Source organism: Dromiciops gliroides, chromosome 3 (genome assembly GCF_019393635.1).
Source record: "Dromiciops gliroides isolate mDroGli1 chromosome 3, mDroGli1.pri, whole genome shotgun sequence".
Lineage (NCBI taxonomy): Eukaryota > Metazoa > Chordata > Mammalia > Microbiotheria > Microbiotheriidae > Dromiciops > Dromiciops gliroides.
This window is the reverse complement of record NC_057863.1, coordinates 12,033,947-12,050,980: the sequence shown is the minus strand read 5'-3', so window position 1 is coordinate 12,050,980 and position 17,034 is coordinate 12,033,947. Positions and strand designations below refer to the sequence as shown.

The following is a 17,034-nucleotide window of genomic DNA, read 5'->3' as shown; positions in this document are numbered from 1 at the left end:
GACCCAAAGAAATGAAGTGGCTGGCCCTGGGTCACACAGGGAGCCAGTGGCAGGTGAGGATTTGAACCCGGGGACACCACTGGCTGGGCTCTCCTCTCCTTAGACTGCACAGATTCACCACGGAGTTGATGATGTGCCACCTTTCAATTGACTCACCATGAACAAACTCTTCTCCATCTAGACAGCAGCTCACTTGCTGTTCCTAGGATACCTGATTATTTCTCAAGCACTATAGTCTACAAAACTCTTTTGTCCAAGTGAGCTCACAACAGCTCTGTAATGAGCATGGAAAATATGACTATCCCCATTTGACAGAAGAAGAAATGGAGGCCTAGGAGAGACATCCAGTGATTTGCCTAAGGTCACAGAACTAGTCTGCAGCAGAGTTGAACCCAAGTCTCCTAGACCTGTGCTCTGTCCTCCAATAGGACACATGACCCCTGATACACACATGCCTATGCATCTCTGGACACACATGTACATATGTACACACACTGCATATATGTACATGCTCATGTCTATGTGCACACAATGCATACTTGTTTTCTTGGCATTTTCCTCATGTCTTTATTCCCCTTCTTACAGAGGGTCCCTTCTATGGTCAAGGGTCCCGGTATCACAGGCTCACCACCACTCACAATACAGGAAAAGATGCATCATTTATTGCTAATTTTAAAGCCTGTGTCCCCTGGGGACCATGAGAGTCCTCAGAAGTAAAACAAAAGCAGCCTCCATCAAGAACCTGACAAGCTGAATTGTGTCCACACTATCAGCATGATCATGGACACAGAGGAAAACCAACTAGAGGCGTGACTCGAGGCCTGCTTTGTCCCATGCTAGCTGTGTGACCACGGGCAAGCCGCTCATTCTCAGGGTGCCCCAAACAACTCTCCAAGACTCACCCACGAGCTAAGCTACAGAGGTTATACATGGGCATTGGCAGAGGAGTGTCCAGACTGGGAGCTCCCCATGCCTGTGAGATCACACACTGATGATCAAGGTCACTAAGAGCCATCTTCTCCTGGGCCAACCACAATTCCTGCTTCATGCTGCCTCTCACCAACGGCTTCCCTTGCCAGGCTCTGCAGTGGATTCTACCAGACTCTGCTGAATGCAGCTGCCCAACCCCCACTGGACTTCCCATGGTTCCAAGGACTCCGTGTCAATGGCCCTACCACCCTCCATGCTGCCAATCATCTACTCTGACACCCCGCGCCCTGTAGCCCTGACCGTCTGTGGAATCGGTGCCCTCAGAGGCCCGGCTGTGCTCAGACTGCAGTTCCCTCATGCGAAAGAGCTAGTTCCCTCCCAGCATGCTCTCCTGAAACCTCACCGACCTTCCTACTAAACTGAACAGGGGGGAGCGGTCGTAAAATGGATCCCGGCCACCATCGCACAGCGAGCACTCTGGAAAGGTGTCCTCCTCGAAGTCCTCCTCCTCCTCCTCCTCCTCCTCCTCCTCCTCCTCCTCCTCCTCCTCCTCCTCCTTCCCCACGTGCTGCTCGTCAGCAGGCTCGGTGATGTCGGAGTCGGGGTTCGAGAAGGTGGGGGAGGGGGTGAGATCAGCCATGCGCTCGCTCATGCATGTGTTGAAAAGAGGAGAGCTGTTGCAGCCAGAGACATCTGAGCTGAGGTTAGTACAAGACAGAAGAGAGGTTAACACCAGCTGTTCCAAAGTGAGCGGATAGAGAAGGAAAAAAATGGTGTTTGTTCTAAAAAACAAAACCCAACCCAAACCAAGAACAAAAAATGCCCACCAAGAAATGCCAGTGTTAGAGATGGGAAGAACACAAATAAAACCCGGCCCCCAACCCGTGCCTCACACAGAAGCTGCAAGAGCTGTCAGCTGGAAAGATCAAAACAGAAGAGTTAAATTCATGGGATCCCCAGGGTGGGGCAGGACTGGGCTAGGGTTGGTCAAGACAAACACATCCATTAGAACCACTGCATGAGGGACAATCCCAGGCAGAGCCTCCTCTTCCCAAACCAGGCAGGACCTGGCCTCTACCTTGGGGCTAGAAGAGGATGGTCCGATCCATAAGACCTTTGAGATGACAGCCCCATGTGCTTCCAATCAGAATGCTGAAGGCACAGGTGTGCATGTGATTCATACAGCACAGAGATGGATGCTGGCAGCCCGGTGAGAACACACACAAAGACACACATATCCAAGGATGCAAAACCCATCTGTGAGTCATGGATGCCAACAAGGGGGTCTTCATCTAGTCTTCAGATGAGGACTCCCCTGTGCCCATCCCTCAGTCAATGAAGGGGTTGCTATGGACTCTGATAAGGTGTGGCCAAGAAGACCAGCTCCACAGTTGGTGGTGCTGATTGTGGGGGTGCTTTGAGGCTTCAGGGAGAGGGCTGTGGCATTCAGCTCACCTCAGGGTGTGTCATTTTCCATCCTCACCCCCACACTGGGCAGGTCACAGAAGTCTAGGCCTCATTGTTATGAGTACCTCCAAAGTTTAGAATACTTCCATGAGAAAACCCTCTCTCTCTGTCTCCGTCAGGAGAAGAAAAGAATGCTCTCACCTGCCAACCAGCCGGAACCAAGGGAATCGGTCATAGAAAGGGTCCCCACCGGTCACCACATTATCACAGTCTTCAATGACACTGGAAGGTACCTCAGCAGCCCGGTCATACATCTCACGCATCAAGTCAAGTCTCTGCCTGTAGTGAGAGGAGACAAGTAGCCTGAGCCGCAGGCAAGATGTGTTGGGGGATCGAGTGGACAGAGGCGAGACCTGGACCCACCCATTGAGAGGAGGCTGAGGGGCAGAGGTGACGAGTTGCTAGATGATGGTGGGGGTGGGTGGCATTGAGCAATAGCATCCGTGCCTAGCTTGGCAGCATGGAGCAAAGCCCCAGTCACCCCACACCCATTACACTCAGCATGAGATCATCCGACTCTCCTTGCAGTCTGTGTGGCAGTGACCCCCACATAAATCTCCCTACTGAACACCTTGGGAGAATCAATGCAAGATGCTAAGATCACAGACAAAGGACTAAAAAGGGACCAAGGGGCTAACGGCCCCATTTTTTCAGGAGAGGAAACTGAGGCCCCAGTGGTTAATAGGTCACATAGCAGCACAAGAGGTGTGTGCACTCATGTTCTCTGACTCCGGAGACTGTTCTCTAGACTGGGCACCTACTTCAGGCTGAGTTCCCATCCACCTATGGCTTAGGAGGAATGCTTGGAAGGTGGGCTAATAGGGAATTATGCTGATACTTTGGGTCTGCAGCCCTAACCTTGGCTCAGCTCATGTGATCCCTCCTCCTGTGAAGCCTTTCTGGCTCCCCCAGATCTCAGCGCTTTATCTCCACCAACATGTGCATTTGCTTATCTGGGTACATGCGGCCGCCATGGTAGAACAAAAGCTCTTTGGGGGCAGGGATCATTTCATTTGATCCCGAAGGTCTAGGTGCTCAATTGGATTCACTGAACGACCCCACTGTGTTCACTCTCGCCACCATGAATCTGAACGGGAAGGGCCTGCTGGGACACATATTCTGACTTGCCTACTTTTTCCCAGTCAACCAGCCGTCTTCACTGAAATCAGATGCCTGTTATTGTTGTTGTTCAGTGGTTTTCAGTCATGTCTGACTTCATGAGCTCATTTGGGGTTTTCTTGGCAAAGTGGTTTGCCAATTCCTCCTTCAGGATCCTCAGTTTACAGATGAGGAAGCTGGGGGCAAAGTGGCTTTCCCAGAGTCACACAACTAGTAAATATCTGAGGCTGGATTTGAACTCACAAAGATGAGTCTTCCTGACTAGAGGCCTGGAGCTCTAGCCACTGTGCCACCTAACCACCCATGACTTCATTATCCATCTGCAAATCATCCAGGGGACAGTAGGCTGAGTGGGAGTGAGGTTGGGGTGTTTTGTTCCTGCATTAGCTCTTTATTTTATTTTATTTTATTTTTTTTGGTGAGGCAATTGGGGTTAAGTGACTTGCCCAGGGTCACACAGCTAGTAAGTGTTAAGTGTCTGAGGCCGGATTTGAACTCAGGTCCTCCTGAATCCAGGGCCGGTGCTCTATCCACTGCACTACCTAGCTGCCCCTCACTAGCTTCTTTATAACACACTCTACTCTGCCTATCTTCCCTGATCACTAGATAGTCCAGGTTCAGAAAACAAAAATTAATATTAAGGTGTTCAAAGGAATGATGTTTGTCCTTAATTATCATTTATTTATTTATTTATTCATCTATCTATCTAATCATTCATTGATTCATTCATTTATTTACCTATCTATCCATTCATTCATTCATTTGTTTTTTGTCTTTCTTTCTTGAAGAGGACCGTGACATCGGGAGGTGATGTCATGACTGGCAGTCAATTGGATTCAAGTGAGAGAGGACTATGTAAGGTCACCAACCTCATTCTCTCCTCCAGAACCATCTGGGTCCAGTGGAAGACAAAGATCAGGATGACTGGAGATGGTCCCAGATGTTTAAGGCAATTGGAGTCCAGTGACTTGCCCAGGGTCACACAGCTAGTTAAGTGTCTGAGGTGAGATTTGAACTCAGTTCCTCCTGACTCCAGGGCCAGTACTTTCTCCACTGCACCCCCCCACCCCAGTTCAAGGGAAATTTAACTAAGAATGGGCAATTTGTGACCCAACAGTTGTCATCTATCTCCAACTGAAAATATGACTTCCAACTATGCTTTGCTATGAAATATCCACACAACTTTCCTACTCATCTGTCTGAAGTCCCTGCTGCCTGGATAGGCCTATTAAAAAGGAGAGAAAACAGACATTCAGAGAAAGATTTGGATTTTTGGCGGGGTGAGGGGTCCAGACGTGTAACTTGATTGGAGCAGGGAGCTCCCAATGTGCAAACTCCCTCTGACAATGTAGGTTGGCAATTGGGTTGTAAGTTATCTTATGGAATTGCCCAGAGGCAAACTGCTTGTATGTGTCAGGGGCAGGACTTCAGTCCAGACTTCCCTGACCCCAAGGCTGGCTTTCTCTCCATTGCCCCATGTTGCCTCTCACAGAGATGTCTACAGTGTTATATGGTTCTTGATAGAAACATGGCAGGAAATCATGATGTTTGGATCCAGCCCCATTCCCCTTTCTAACCTTCTTTTCTCTAGCTAAATTCTGCATAAAGTATTTCACAGAAGACAATGAACAGGAAGTAACTAGATTATAATCTTCAGGTCTACAAAGAGTTCTCACAAATAGGGTGCCAAGTGGTCATTAATGATGACCATGGACGACCAGAACAGAGAATATCAGAGCAGTAGAAATCATGGTTAGACACTGGACAGGCAATGAGGGTCAGAAAAGGCTGAGATGAAAGACCAAGAGAAGCAACCCAGTCTTCATGTTTGGAGTTATTCAAGAAGAGAATAGACACCCACTGACTTACAATGTCCCATCTCACCTTATCTATTGCTTGGAGTGTTGGCACCTGGTGTTGAGGGCCACAGACTACTCCTGGGACATGAAACAATTCTGCATTTTGGAAGAGGTGGTGGGTTCACTGGAGTTAGAGAAGCATACAACGATAAGGTGGGGGAAGAACTTTCCCACTGAGTGGCAAGCTCAAGGGGTGTCAGTGTCAGTGTCCTCTAAATTCAGCCCCCTATAAATTCAGACAACCCCCACCGGCCTTTCCTAGTTACTCCTCTGATTCTCACCCATATGCTCTACCTTGGTAGACTTGCTCAGCAGTCCCATTCTGAAATAAGTTTCTGATAATCAAAGGGTAGCTCACCCAGAAATGGGTTGTAATGTAGTTCTAACATCTGACTTCTTATTGGGTGAGGTGTGCTCTCTGGGTCACACGTGTCCCCAGCTCCCCCTCTTTCATTCAAGAAAAATGATGTCCCAAACAAGCTTTAGCTGAGCTTTGAAGTCCTTGGAGCTAATGCCTACCAAGAAGCTCTGAGCATGTAGCCTGGCAACACTCCACTATCAGAGGGACATTAAAATACAGTGGAGAAAGCATGGCTGTAGTTGGAGGAGCTGGGTTCAAATTCCATCTCAGATGGCTACTATTTATGTCCTTCTGGGCAAATCACTTTCTCCTGTGGGCCTCAGTTTCCACATCTGTAAAATTCTGGGGCTGGACCAGATGTCTTTTGAGGTCCCTTCCAGGTTCAGTCTAGGATCCTGAGTCACTTTCCATCTCTGGGCCTGTTTCCCCATCTGTACAATGAGGGAGTTAGACCTGATTGCCTCTGAGCCCCAAGGTAAAAGTTGGTACATCTTCCCAACTGGTCCAAAACCATAACAGGACATTTCCTAAACCTGTCTCATCTCAGCAATTCTCCAGCCTGCTTTCAGGCCCTGGAGTGTAGAAGCCACCTCCGAAGTGGTCATTCTTTCTCCCCTAGCCTCCTCCTTCCAAGACCATCCTCCTTGCTCATCCCCTGGCGCCTACCTGAGTTTCTCCAGTGTCCAGTAATGTGTAGCACCGTTCTTCTGGTCCTGGACCTCAACGGCCACAATGGTCCGTGGGAAGGGCCGTTTTTCTCTTTCTTTGGCAGCATCTGGGGGAAGCAGGTCCGGAGGTAGGGGAGAGTAGAGAGTGTCCGTAAGGAGAACAAATTGGAATTGGACCTGGTGACAAACACAGGGAGAAAATGTCCAGGCATCTCCAAGCTGTCAGGATACCCAACTGGGGACCTCACTTACCTTCCTCTTTTCCCCCTCCCCCACAGTATAGCAACCAGATGCTGAGATATAGGGTCTTGAAGTCGTCACCAGGAGCTTTCCAGGAAGCTGAGAGTAGATTGTCACCAGACAGGCTGGTTTAATTGGGGGCTTTTGGACTAATGATCCCGTAGAGGAAATTTCATCAGCCTGCTTGATGATCTGATCTTACCTGAGAAAGGGGTAATTTCCATCCCATCATTTCACTCAAGAAGGTAGCCCCATCCCTACATAAAAGATCTACTTAATTTCTAGGGCCGAGTGCTTTGCAACACCGATAAAGTAATGCATACCCCCACCTCCGGGCTGTAGAATGGAGGAGTGTCACTATGAGTTCAAAAATATTTTTAGTTGCTATGATGTGAAGCCAGTGAGCCCTGTATCTTGAAAGTAACCTGGGCAATATTTAGGGGATATTACAGAGGTAATAGCTGAACTTTCTCCTTCAGTCTTAATATAAGAGGTCAACTTGGTGAAGGAGATAGTGAAGGTGGAATAAAGAAGGACCAGATGCCTAACTAGGCTAACAAATGGGGTGTGGGGATGGGCTTAAAGGTAAAGAGGACAGTCTAGCTTTGTCTGAGCATGGTCACTGTAGGGAGGTGGCCTCCCCAGTGACTCACCAGCTGTGAGAATCCTGGGGCCAAGCCCTCATGCTAGTTCTGACTCTGAGAACAAGAAAGCTTGACTTAAGCCGAAATAAACCACTTTACCTTTTTCTTTAGCTCCACGCTAATGGCATTGGCTTCTTTGAGGAAAATGGCATTGCCCCACAAGAGGTCTCTCAAGGATGTGAACTGGTACCACTTCCACTTCCTGAAGGCCCAAAGTGCTAGTTCAAATTCCCTCTCTGTCCACTGGACTGTCAAGAGAAAAAACTCACATGATCATTCAAAAGAAGGGCAGCCACCCCCTCAGCACTGCTCCTTGAAGCCTAGTGCCCCCTGGAAAATCAGAGAGGTCACTTCTCTGACAAGGGAATGCAGGGCATGGTTCCCAGTCAACACAAGAGCAGGGACGAGGCCAGAAGGTGGCCAGGCACCACCCATCACCTGAATCTTCAAGGGTCTTGCCCATCACAGGAAGCAATTAATGACTGCTTGTGTATTGTTTGTTGTTGTTGTTGTTGTTGTTGTTGTGTTTTTTGGGTGAGGCAATTGGGATTGAGTGATTTGCCCAGGGTCACACAGCTAGTAAGTGTCAAGTGTCTGAGGCAGGATTTGAACTCAGGTCCTCCTGACTCCAGGGCTGGTGCTCTATCCTCTGTGCAACCTAGTTGCCCCTAATGACTGCTTGTTGACATAGATAGACTAAGAAAAGATGGTGGAGACGTCAAAGACAAGGCATGTTTTTTTTTTTTAATCATACAAGATAACACACATTGAGCAGAACAACTAGAGAGAGAGAATAAGAGCATGGCTATCACAAAAGTGAAGCTATACTCATCTTATCTTTTTTTTTTTTTAGCGAGGCAATTGGGGTTAAGTGACTTGCCCAGGGTCACACAGCTAGTAAGTGTTAAGTGTCTGAAGTCAGATTTGAACTCAGGTCCTCCTGACTCCAGGGCCAGTGCTCTATCCACTGCACCACCTAGCTGCCCCTTGTCTTGTCTTCAATGGCAGAAGTAGCAGGAGCAGATCCTGCACCATAAAGAGGAGTTCATGGAAAGACCAGCCCATGACATGGAAGGATTTTCAGGATAAATTTGGGGCCATGAAATCTCTGGAGCTGAATGGGACTTAGAAGCTAGTGAGTTCAGCATCTCCATTTTATAGATAAGGAAACTGAGGCTTAGAGCTGAAGTGACTCTCCCAGGCTGTCCATGATACCATTTGGTCACTGAGTGACTGTGACTTTCTTTTACCTCTGTGATAGATTGGGCACAGAGTCCCTTTCCCTCAGTTGTACAAAGAGGAAATGGGACTGGATGATTTCTAGGCTTTCCTCTGAGTCCTTTGATTCTCTCCTTTCATGGGCTCACCTTGGTGTGGGCCAAGCATCATGGTACCGTGGAAAGGATACTGGATTTGGAATCACTTGATTCAAATCCCAACTTTGTCATCTGCTCCCTGTGTGAACTAAAGTAAGTCACTCCCTCTCTGGTGTCAGTTTGTAAAATGAGGGGTTGACCTTGATGGTCTTTAAGGTCCCTTCTAACTCTGAATCTACCATCTGATGTCCCTGTCTTGGAGGGGCTGTTTGGGTTGCATTTCCCCCTTCATTGGCAGGAGGTGTCATGTGATCAGAATCACTCGAGGTGATATTCCAGGATACTCATTAAACCCATGTGCACTATCACAGGCAGTGCAGGTCAGAGGACAGAGAGCTGCATTCAAAGCCAGGAAGCTCTGGGTTCAAATCCCATCTGGGACATGGGCAAGCAACTCAGCCTCCTGGGGCTCCAGGCCAGTGGAATCCAACTAAAATAGAAATGCACACTGAGCTCAGCCTATTGGCTGAGTAAACCATAGACCAACATCATCTATGTTGCATCGTACTCTTATTTATTTTGTGAAATATTTCCCAATTACATTTTCTTCTTGTTCTGGCTTCACCACTGCATCATGGGCCAGGGTTTGACCCCCTGTGATTGCAGGTTCCAGAGAAGGCACTGGCCAGAGTCCTTTATAGCTTATCACTACTGGCCCATCTTTGTACCTTCCACCCATCACCACCCCTGGACGAACATAGAAAGCAGGAAACACAGCTCCTGTTTCAGATTTCCTTAGGCATCCTTCCTTTGGAACTGCTCTAACACAGGGAAAAGACAGAGGACGGTGTCCCTTACCTTCATCTTCAGGTTCTTCCTCTTCTTCGTTGACCTCTGGGTAATACCTGGAATCCATCTGCTTCTGCAAAGCCTCGAGCTTACTCTCATAGTCCTTAGGGAGAAGAAAGACCAAATGACCTGTCTGCTCTTCACCACCCCATGATCCCATGTTCCTACAACCCAGATCGTTGCAGGCAAACTACCAAAGGTTTCTGGTTGGAGTCTCCTATTAAATAGGGTCTGGGAAGTCAGAATACTTTGTTGAAATTAATCTGAGCTAGGTCTTAGCACAAAGACACAATGGTTAGTTACTTCAGGACAAAACCCAACCAAGAAGCTTTCTGGTGTCCTCTGAGTGCCAGGGGGAGGGGCAATGATTCTTGTACCAGTCTCTGCTGTTCCAGGAGATAGTTGGCTTCTTCTCTCTCCTTCCGATATTGGTCCTCAAGTTCCTGGAGTCTATGAGCCAGAAGGGGGAAAGGACAGAATGACAAACTGAACTAGGTGAAGGGACAGGGGGTTGTCTGATGTGACGATGCTGACATTGACGATGATGATGGGACATCATGGAGAAGGTGCTGCTCATGGGGTCAGGAAGTTTGAGTTCAAATCTCAAGTCTGACATTTACTGGGTATGTGACTGCAAATCACTAAGTTCCCTATGTCCCAGATAACCTAGCTAAGTCATAGGCAGGTTAGGATATGCACTGGTGGAGGGTGTTCTCATAATAGGATGTCTCCAGATTGGTTAAACCAGAAATTTCTGACATATTTGCATTATTATTATTATTATTATTATTATTATTATTATTATTATTATTATTATTATTATTTTGTGGTGAGGTTTGGACTTGTGATCTCACTGGCAAAGGGAGCTCCTAGTCAACAAATGACTCTCTTAGCACCTTTTCTGCAACTTAGAGAATTGTACATGGCTCTCAGAAGTTCAGTGACATGTTTAGGGTCACAGAGCCAGGGCGTGTCACAGACAGGACTTGAATACAGATCTTTCTGACCCTGACTCTGGCTCATAAACCACTAATAGACTAATGATCTTCAATACCAATAACAGCTCCAGGGAACTCACCCATCCCATCCCATCCCATCGCTCCTTACCTCTGTTCCATTTCCTGTTTCATGTCAATGCCTTGTTTTTCAAGTAGCTCACGCTGGGCAAAGGCCCAGTCCACTGGCTCTGCAGGTGTCTCTGCACACGGAGTCCGTTCGCGTTCTTGTCGAGCCTGCTCAGGATGGTTGAATCGGAATACGTGACTCTTCCCCATGATAATGCGGTTTCCTGTCAGTAAAATAAGGGGCAGGATTGGCTTGAGGAAACTGGGAGGACACTCGAAGGGGTAGAGTGACAAAGGAGAATCAGAGCAGCTTGTCAGGGAGCGAGTAAAGGGGCTGGGAAATCAAGGCATCGTGGCCAGCCCTTCTCTCTAGTTCTGAAAGGTGCCACGTCTCCTGCTATGGCTGTAGCCAGGGTCAGTAGAGGAACGCAGACCTCTTTAGAGGACTTACTGGCAGAACTGCAATGAGGACACGTTTCCTGAAATGCACACTCTTTTAAGACAAAAGCCATTGAGGGAATGGAGAAGTAGAGACCCTGGGACACAATGTGGTTGTTGGGGACTGGGGTATTTGAGGAATACATTGAGGAATTTGCCTGGGGTGTGGCAGGCCATCAGAGGAGCCGTGCAATCTGCAAACGAACTGCTTCACTGAGCCTTCCTAACTAGGCAGGTATAAGCTCAGGTATTTCTCAATAAATCCAATAAACATTTCTGAAGCATCTAGAGCTTTCCAATGGATGAAAACAAAAGAGGACTGATTACATACAAAGGATTTCCTAATCAGTGGCCAAGAAGCAGCATTGGACATTGGTCACCACACTGGACTGGGCAGCAGATGGCCATCGTTCTGCCCCCAAGTCACTGACTCTTCTTGGACAAACCTCTCATCCCTTCTACATGGCAGCATCATCCTTTCTAAAATGAATAGGATGGGATGTTCCCCCATCCCAGAGCATTAGGATTGTTTCCTACAGAGACCAGAATCCAGGCTCTGTTCTCAATCTGCTGGTTAGGACTGGTTCCCTCAGCTTTCCCCATGCAGCTTCCCCCCGCCTGGCTCTTGGAATCAGGCTGGCTCTCCCTTAGCCTAACGGCTCCTGACTGGCTCTTTCAGGAGGAACCTGGATAACCTCAGAGGTATCATAGAGGGGGGAATCTGAAGAATCCAGGGGACTGGATGATGTGACTTCTAAGGATCAATCCAACTCTTACTTTGTGCTAAATTAAATAGAATAGTGGCAGCTTTTTCATCAAAGCTGAGCATCATGGATTATCAGATTTCAGAGCAACCTCAGAAACCATCTAGTTCAACTGATACCTAAACAAGAATTTCCTCTACCATACACCCAACAAATGACCACCCAGCCTTGGTTTGAAGACCTTCAATGAGGGAGAGCCCTCTCAAAATAGTCCACGAGGAAGAGTTTCCTGCCATCAAGCCGAAATGTGCTTCAGGACCACTTTTTCCTTGGGTCAAACAGACCAAGCCCAATCCTCCTTTGGCATGCCAGAGTTTCAGATAGTTGAGGATAGCTATCATGTCCCCTGCCCACCCCACTCTCCCCACCTGAAGGCTTCTCTAGTCCAAACTAGAGAAGAGTATTGTGCCTGGGGTTCAAAAACAGTTTTGCACTTGCAAGATGGGGGAGATGTGGAGCATTCTGCCTCAAAAAATGTGGGGGCTTTAATAGACGGCAAGTTCAACATGAGTCATTAGAATGATATGGAAGTCAAAAAAGCTAATGCAACCCTAAACTGGAATAAAAGGGACATCAGGCCCATGTCAAAGTAGGTGGTAGTCCCATTGTACTCAGCCCTGATTGAAGTACATGGGGAGCGTTGTCGTCTTTTAGGAGTGGCACTCTTTAGAGAAGATATTGATAAGTTAGAGATTGTTGACAGAAAGGAATCCAGGACAGTGAAAGGACTCATGCCTCATGATGACTGGCTGAAATGAAGTGGGCTGAAAGAAGAGACTCAAGAGGAAAAATTACTATATTAAGATGTTCGAAGGGCCATCATGGAGAACAGGATAGCCTTGCATTAGATAGAATGAAGTACAATGGGTAGAAGTCACACAGAGGCTGGTTTGGGGTAGAGGTCAGCATAACCTTCCTAACCATACAAGAGACAGATGAGCTACTTCAGAGGTGATGGACTGCTGTTCATTGGAAGTCTCCAGACAAGGCAAGATACCTTCAAACAAAGGAGATTCCTTGTGAGGAATGTTGAGGGGACTCTTGTTCAGAGATGAACACTGCTACAGGCTAGATTCTATCCTTTAACATTCTGTGAAAGCTTTACATTTATCCCAGTTAGATTGCATCTTATAGGGTCCAGCCCAAAGCGCAAGCTTATCTAGAACTTTTTGGATCCTGTATCTGGCATTCAACATGTTTGCTCTCTCTCCCAATATGTTGTCATTTGCAAATTTGCCAAGCAAGCTATCTATGCCTTTTATAAAAGTCTTTACTATGTTATGGAAATACTTGTTTTATTCCATAAATCAAAAATAAATAAATATGTTTAAAGCAAGAAAAATAATCCTAGACCACACAAGGTCAGACTCAGAGCCATGGGGCACTCCATTGGATACTTCTTGCTAAGCTGACAGTGATCCTTTAACTGTATTATTGTCTAGCTCATATCTTTCTACTAGGATGAGGAGAGACTTGGTTAAATGCATTAGGAAACAAAACAAAGATTTTATGTTTCCCCCTTTTTAGGGAAAGTGACCTCAGTTCCCAGAACTGTTATCGTACTTATGACGTCATTTATAGACCTGTATTATTCTGTACTAGACTGAAGGCTCTATGAAGGCAGGGACCACTGTCTTAGGGATTCATCTATGGACATCTCACAGGACTTAGCACATGACTTTACCCATAGGAGCCATTTGAGAACTGGTTGTTGAATAAATGCATTTCCATATGATGAGAATTCCAGTAATGGTGGTCCAGGTCTCATTTCTCCATGACAATTGGGGCTCCTTCTCCAGAGATAGAACTTACCAGATCGGAGAATGCTTGGTTCTGTCACTTTTTTGCCATTGACATAGGTGTCTGCCCCCTCGCAGGGTTCCAGGGTCACCACTGCTACAGGAAAGAAAAAAGAAAGGAGCAGAAAGGAGAGAGAGAGAAGAAACAGAATCGATGTAAGTGTTGGGGCTGGGACTCTTCTCATTTGTCCCTGATAGGATGCTCATTGACACATGCTCCTCTCGGAGTGGTGGGGGTGCTGAATGTGGGGGTACTCTATAGATTGCTGAATCAAACTGAGTTCAATTGAAATGTCATGAGTTTTTCAAAAACGGGGGAGAGTGTAGATTTTCAGATGCCAGGAGGACCAAGCACTTTGCAATGACATCTCTGGAAGGGGGTGATTTCACTCGTCTTTGGTCCTTTCTTCTAAAATGGGAAGTGGGTGACTCACTGTTTGCATTGTTTTCATGCAAAGGACATCAGTAGTGGGCTTGGAGTCAGAAAATCTGAGTTCAAATGCTGACCACCCCGCTTTCTACCTGTGTGTCCTTGGGTAAGTGTCATCATCTCTATTCAATTGTAAAATGAGGAGTTTGGACTCTATTACCTCCAAGGTTGATTCTAGCTCTAAATTGTGTGATCTCGTGTTGGGGACACAGGCCCTCCTGAAGCAAGGGCCCATTTATGTTATTCAGATGCATCTGAAGTCATTGGTTTGATATGAGGATAGCCTTAGAGGGTTACATGGAAGGAGGCAGAGTGATAATATCACAAAGATCCTAGGATTTGGTGCCAAGAGACCTGGGTTTGAATCTTGGCTCTACTGCTTACTAGGATAGTGATTTTGGGTAGGTCACTTCCCTTCTCTGGGACTCAGCTTTCTCATCTGTAAAATTCAGGAGTTTGGTTAGATAGTCTGGGAAGTCTCTCCTAGCTCTGTATCCATAACCCTGTGACACCTCTCTGGGCCTCAGTTTGCTCTTCTGTAAACTGAGGGGGTTCAACTGCATGGCTTCATTGGTCCCCTCTGGGTCTAGATCTGTGGTTCTAGAATAAGAGCAGAGAATGGTGTGGCTTCTTAAGGTTTGCAAAGTACTTTCTGTCCATTGGCTCATTTGATCCTCATACCGACCCTGGGGCAAAGGGGAGATTACACAATGTATTATCATCTGCATTTTACAGAAGAGGAAACTGAGACCCAGAGACCATGAACCACTACCCCAAGAGACAGATAACCAGTAACAGAGCAGGATTTGAACACAGATATTATAACTTAAGAACCAGTGTTCCTAAATGACTATTCTTACTGAATAGAGTCAACCAGGATTTTGAGGACTTCTTACTGGCATGACCCAGGTGTGTGTGGGTCCTCCCTTCCTTTGATATTGACACTGGCTATGATCTGTGAGAAGTTAGAACTGACTCTGCTTTAGGAATCTGAGCATTTGATATCAGATATATGATTCACCATGATGGGCACCAAGTATTTATTCTGTGTAGTTATGGAGGTATGGGGACTGTGCCAAACACTCTTCCTCTAAGCACTGACATAAAAATGCAAAATCCCTAATGATCTATCTTGGGGATTCTTGTCTCCCATGCTCACCATGATCTGAACTTATTCATCCAATGCTCACTGAGTCTCCTGTGCCATTCTCAGAGCTCCCAGCCCTCAGGCAGAATTGGGGATGTGAGAATATGGACAGTGTTGGAAACATCAAGTTCAGTGCCTTTATTTTACAGATAAGGAAACAGACAATGAAGTGAATTGCTCAGCTAGTGTCTGAGGGGAGAGTTAAACCAGCTGTCTCTGATTCTAAGTCCAAGCCACTAGGTGACTGCCAATCTGATGCATAAATAATGGAGGCAGGCACCCAATAGCTCATTCTGGCTCTTCTACCATTGGGCCTGAAATCTGCCCTCTTAGGATCACTCCTTTGGGCTTAAAGATCAGAGAACACTGGGTCTAGGATGGACCTTTGTGGCTATCAACCCCTCTCCTTCCATAGATGAGGAAATGGAGGCCAGGAAGGGGCTAGAGCCTTGGACAGCCAGACAGAAGTGAGTGGCAGAGTTGGGACTAACATGTAGACCTCCAAATTCCCAATTCCATGCTCAGTTTTCACTGTCCCATGCTGCTTCTTGTTTCCAGAATGCCACCATTAAGTGGAACTTCTGTCTGAATAGAGAATCATAGTAACAATAACTCCTAGAATACTTTATAGCACTTTGCCAAGTGCTTTCTATCAATTTTCTCTTTTGAGCCTCACCCTCCGCCCCCCGCCAACCCAGTGAGGTTGGGACTAGAGGCATCTCCTCCCTCCCCATTTTACAAATGAGGAAACTGAGACCCCAGGGGTTTTTGTGACTTTCCTGTAGTCACATGTCTAGATAGGATTGGGAGGGGATGAGATTTAAACATAGATCTTTTTTTTTTTTTTCGGTGAGGCAATTGGGGTTAAGTGACTTGCCCAGGGTAACACAGCTAGTAAGTGTCCCTGGGCAAGTCACTTAACCCTGATTGCCTCACTAAAAAAGAATGGGGTGGACTTAAAATGTTAAGAGTCAGAAGACATGGGTCTAAGTGGGCACACCTGATGAGGCTGTGGAGAAGATGTAGGCATCAGGGGTCCTGGCCATTTTCAACGGATGGCACACCCATTCATCTCAGGCCAAAGCCATGATGACCCTGCCATCTGCTGGGATTTACCATGAGGTGATTTAATCCATACACTCTACACTTGCTGAACTACATCTAAAGAAAATTATTGGGTGGGTGGGGACAAATACTATTGGATTTGCAGGTTTCAAAGGATTGGAACTGGAAGAGAGGTCCTCTGAGTAGAGTGGCTCTATACCAATGTATATGGTTATAGGACTTAGAGTGGGGGCAGAGAGGCAGGTCTTAGATATCATAAAATCTCACCCTCCTTTTTATGACTGAGGAAACTGAGGCCCAAGAGGGGAGTGATCCAAGACATATCCAAGACATTATTTGTTGGGCTTAGGAAAGGACCAGACACTGTATCCAACTGTACACAGGCTGGCAAATAGGGAGAAGCAGGGGTCTGCTCATTACCACATGGACACTTGTATCCAAACTAGGTAAATACATTGCATGAGCCCATATTTCTACAAATGACACCAAGGGCAGGCACCTTCCCTGGACATCCCTTTGGCTGTTTCATTAGCAGCCAGCAGGGTATCACAATCCCTTACTCCATGGCCTCTTTTTCTCTTGTTTCCCATTGATCAATGTAGGGAGGAAAAGAGCAATAAGTTGCTACCCACCCTGTCACTGGGACATGGGTGGCAAGAAACTCAAGCAAAGGGGTGATAAGAATTACTTATTTGAGGGAAATGAGATGGAAATTCTCAAGCCTATATTTGACCTGTCTATGGGCAATTTAAAGGGGCCCTAAATGGGCATGATTTGGATGCTTCATTTTTATGATAGAAAGAAGACTGGTGGAAGCTATCTCTATCATAGGACCTCAGGATCCTGGACTGAGAGTTGGCATTCACAGTCCTAG

The 17,034-nt window shown here is 46.8% G+C and overlaps 1 protein-coding gene across 17 annotated transcripts in view; it reads right to left on the bottom strand.

Moving 5' to 3' along the window:
* KIF1A (kinesin family member 1A) overlaps positions 1-17,034 on the bottom strand; it is a 186,739-nt gene that overhangs the window by 76,623 nt on the left and 93,082 nt on the right. For 9 of the 17 annotated variants that reach the window (XM_043994542.1, XM_043994543.1, XM_043994544.1 and 6 more), the window contains 7 exons: positions 13,532-13,615; positions 10,561-10,741; positions 9,831-9,903; positions 9,463-9,556; positions 7,388-7,536; positions 6,403-6,581; positions 2,539-2,676 (listed from right to left, as the gene is read on the bottom strand). In XM_043994542.1, coding sequence (XP_043850477.1) covers positions 2,539-2,676; positions 6,403-6,581; positions 7,388-7,536; positions 9,463-9,556; positions 9,831-9,903; positions 10,561-10,741; positions 13,532-13,615 — 898 coding nt within the window. Of the gene's footprint in view, positions 1-1,337; positions 1,629-2,538; positions 2,677-6,402; positions 6,582-7,387; positions 7,537-9,462; positions 9,557-9,830; positions 9,904-10,560; positions 10,742-13,531; positions 13,616-17,034 lie in introns of all 17 variants that reach the window. The other 8 variants (XM_043994534.1, XM_043994535.1, XM_043994537.1 and 5 more) reach the window with 2 other exon arrangements.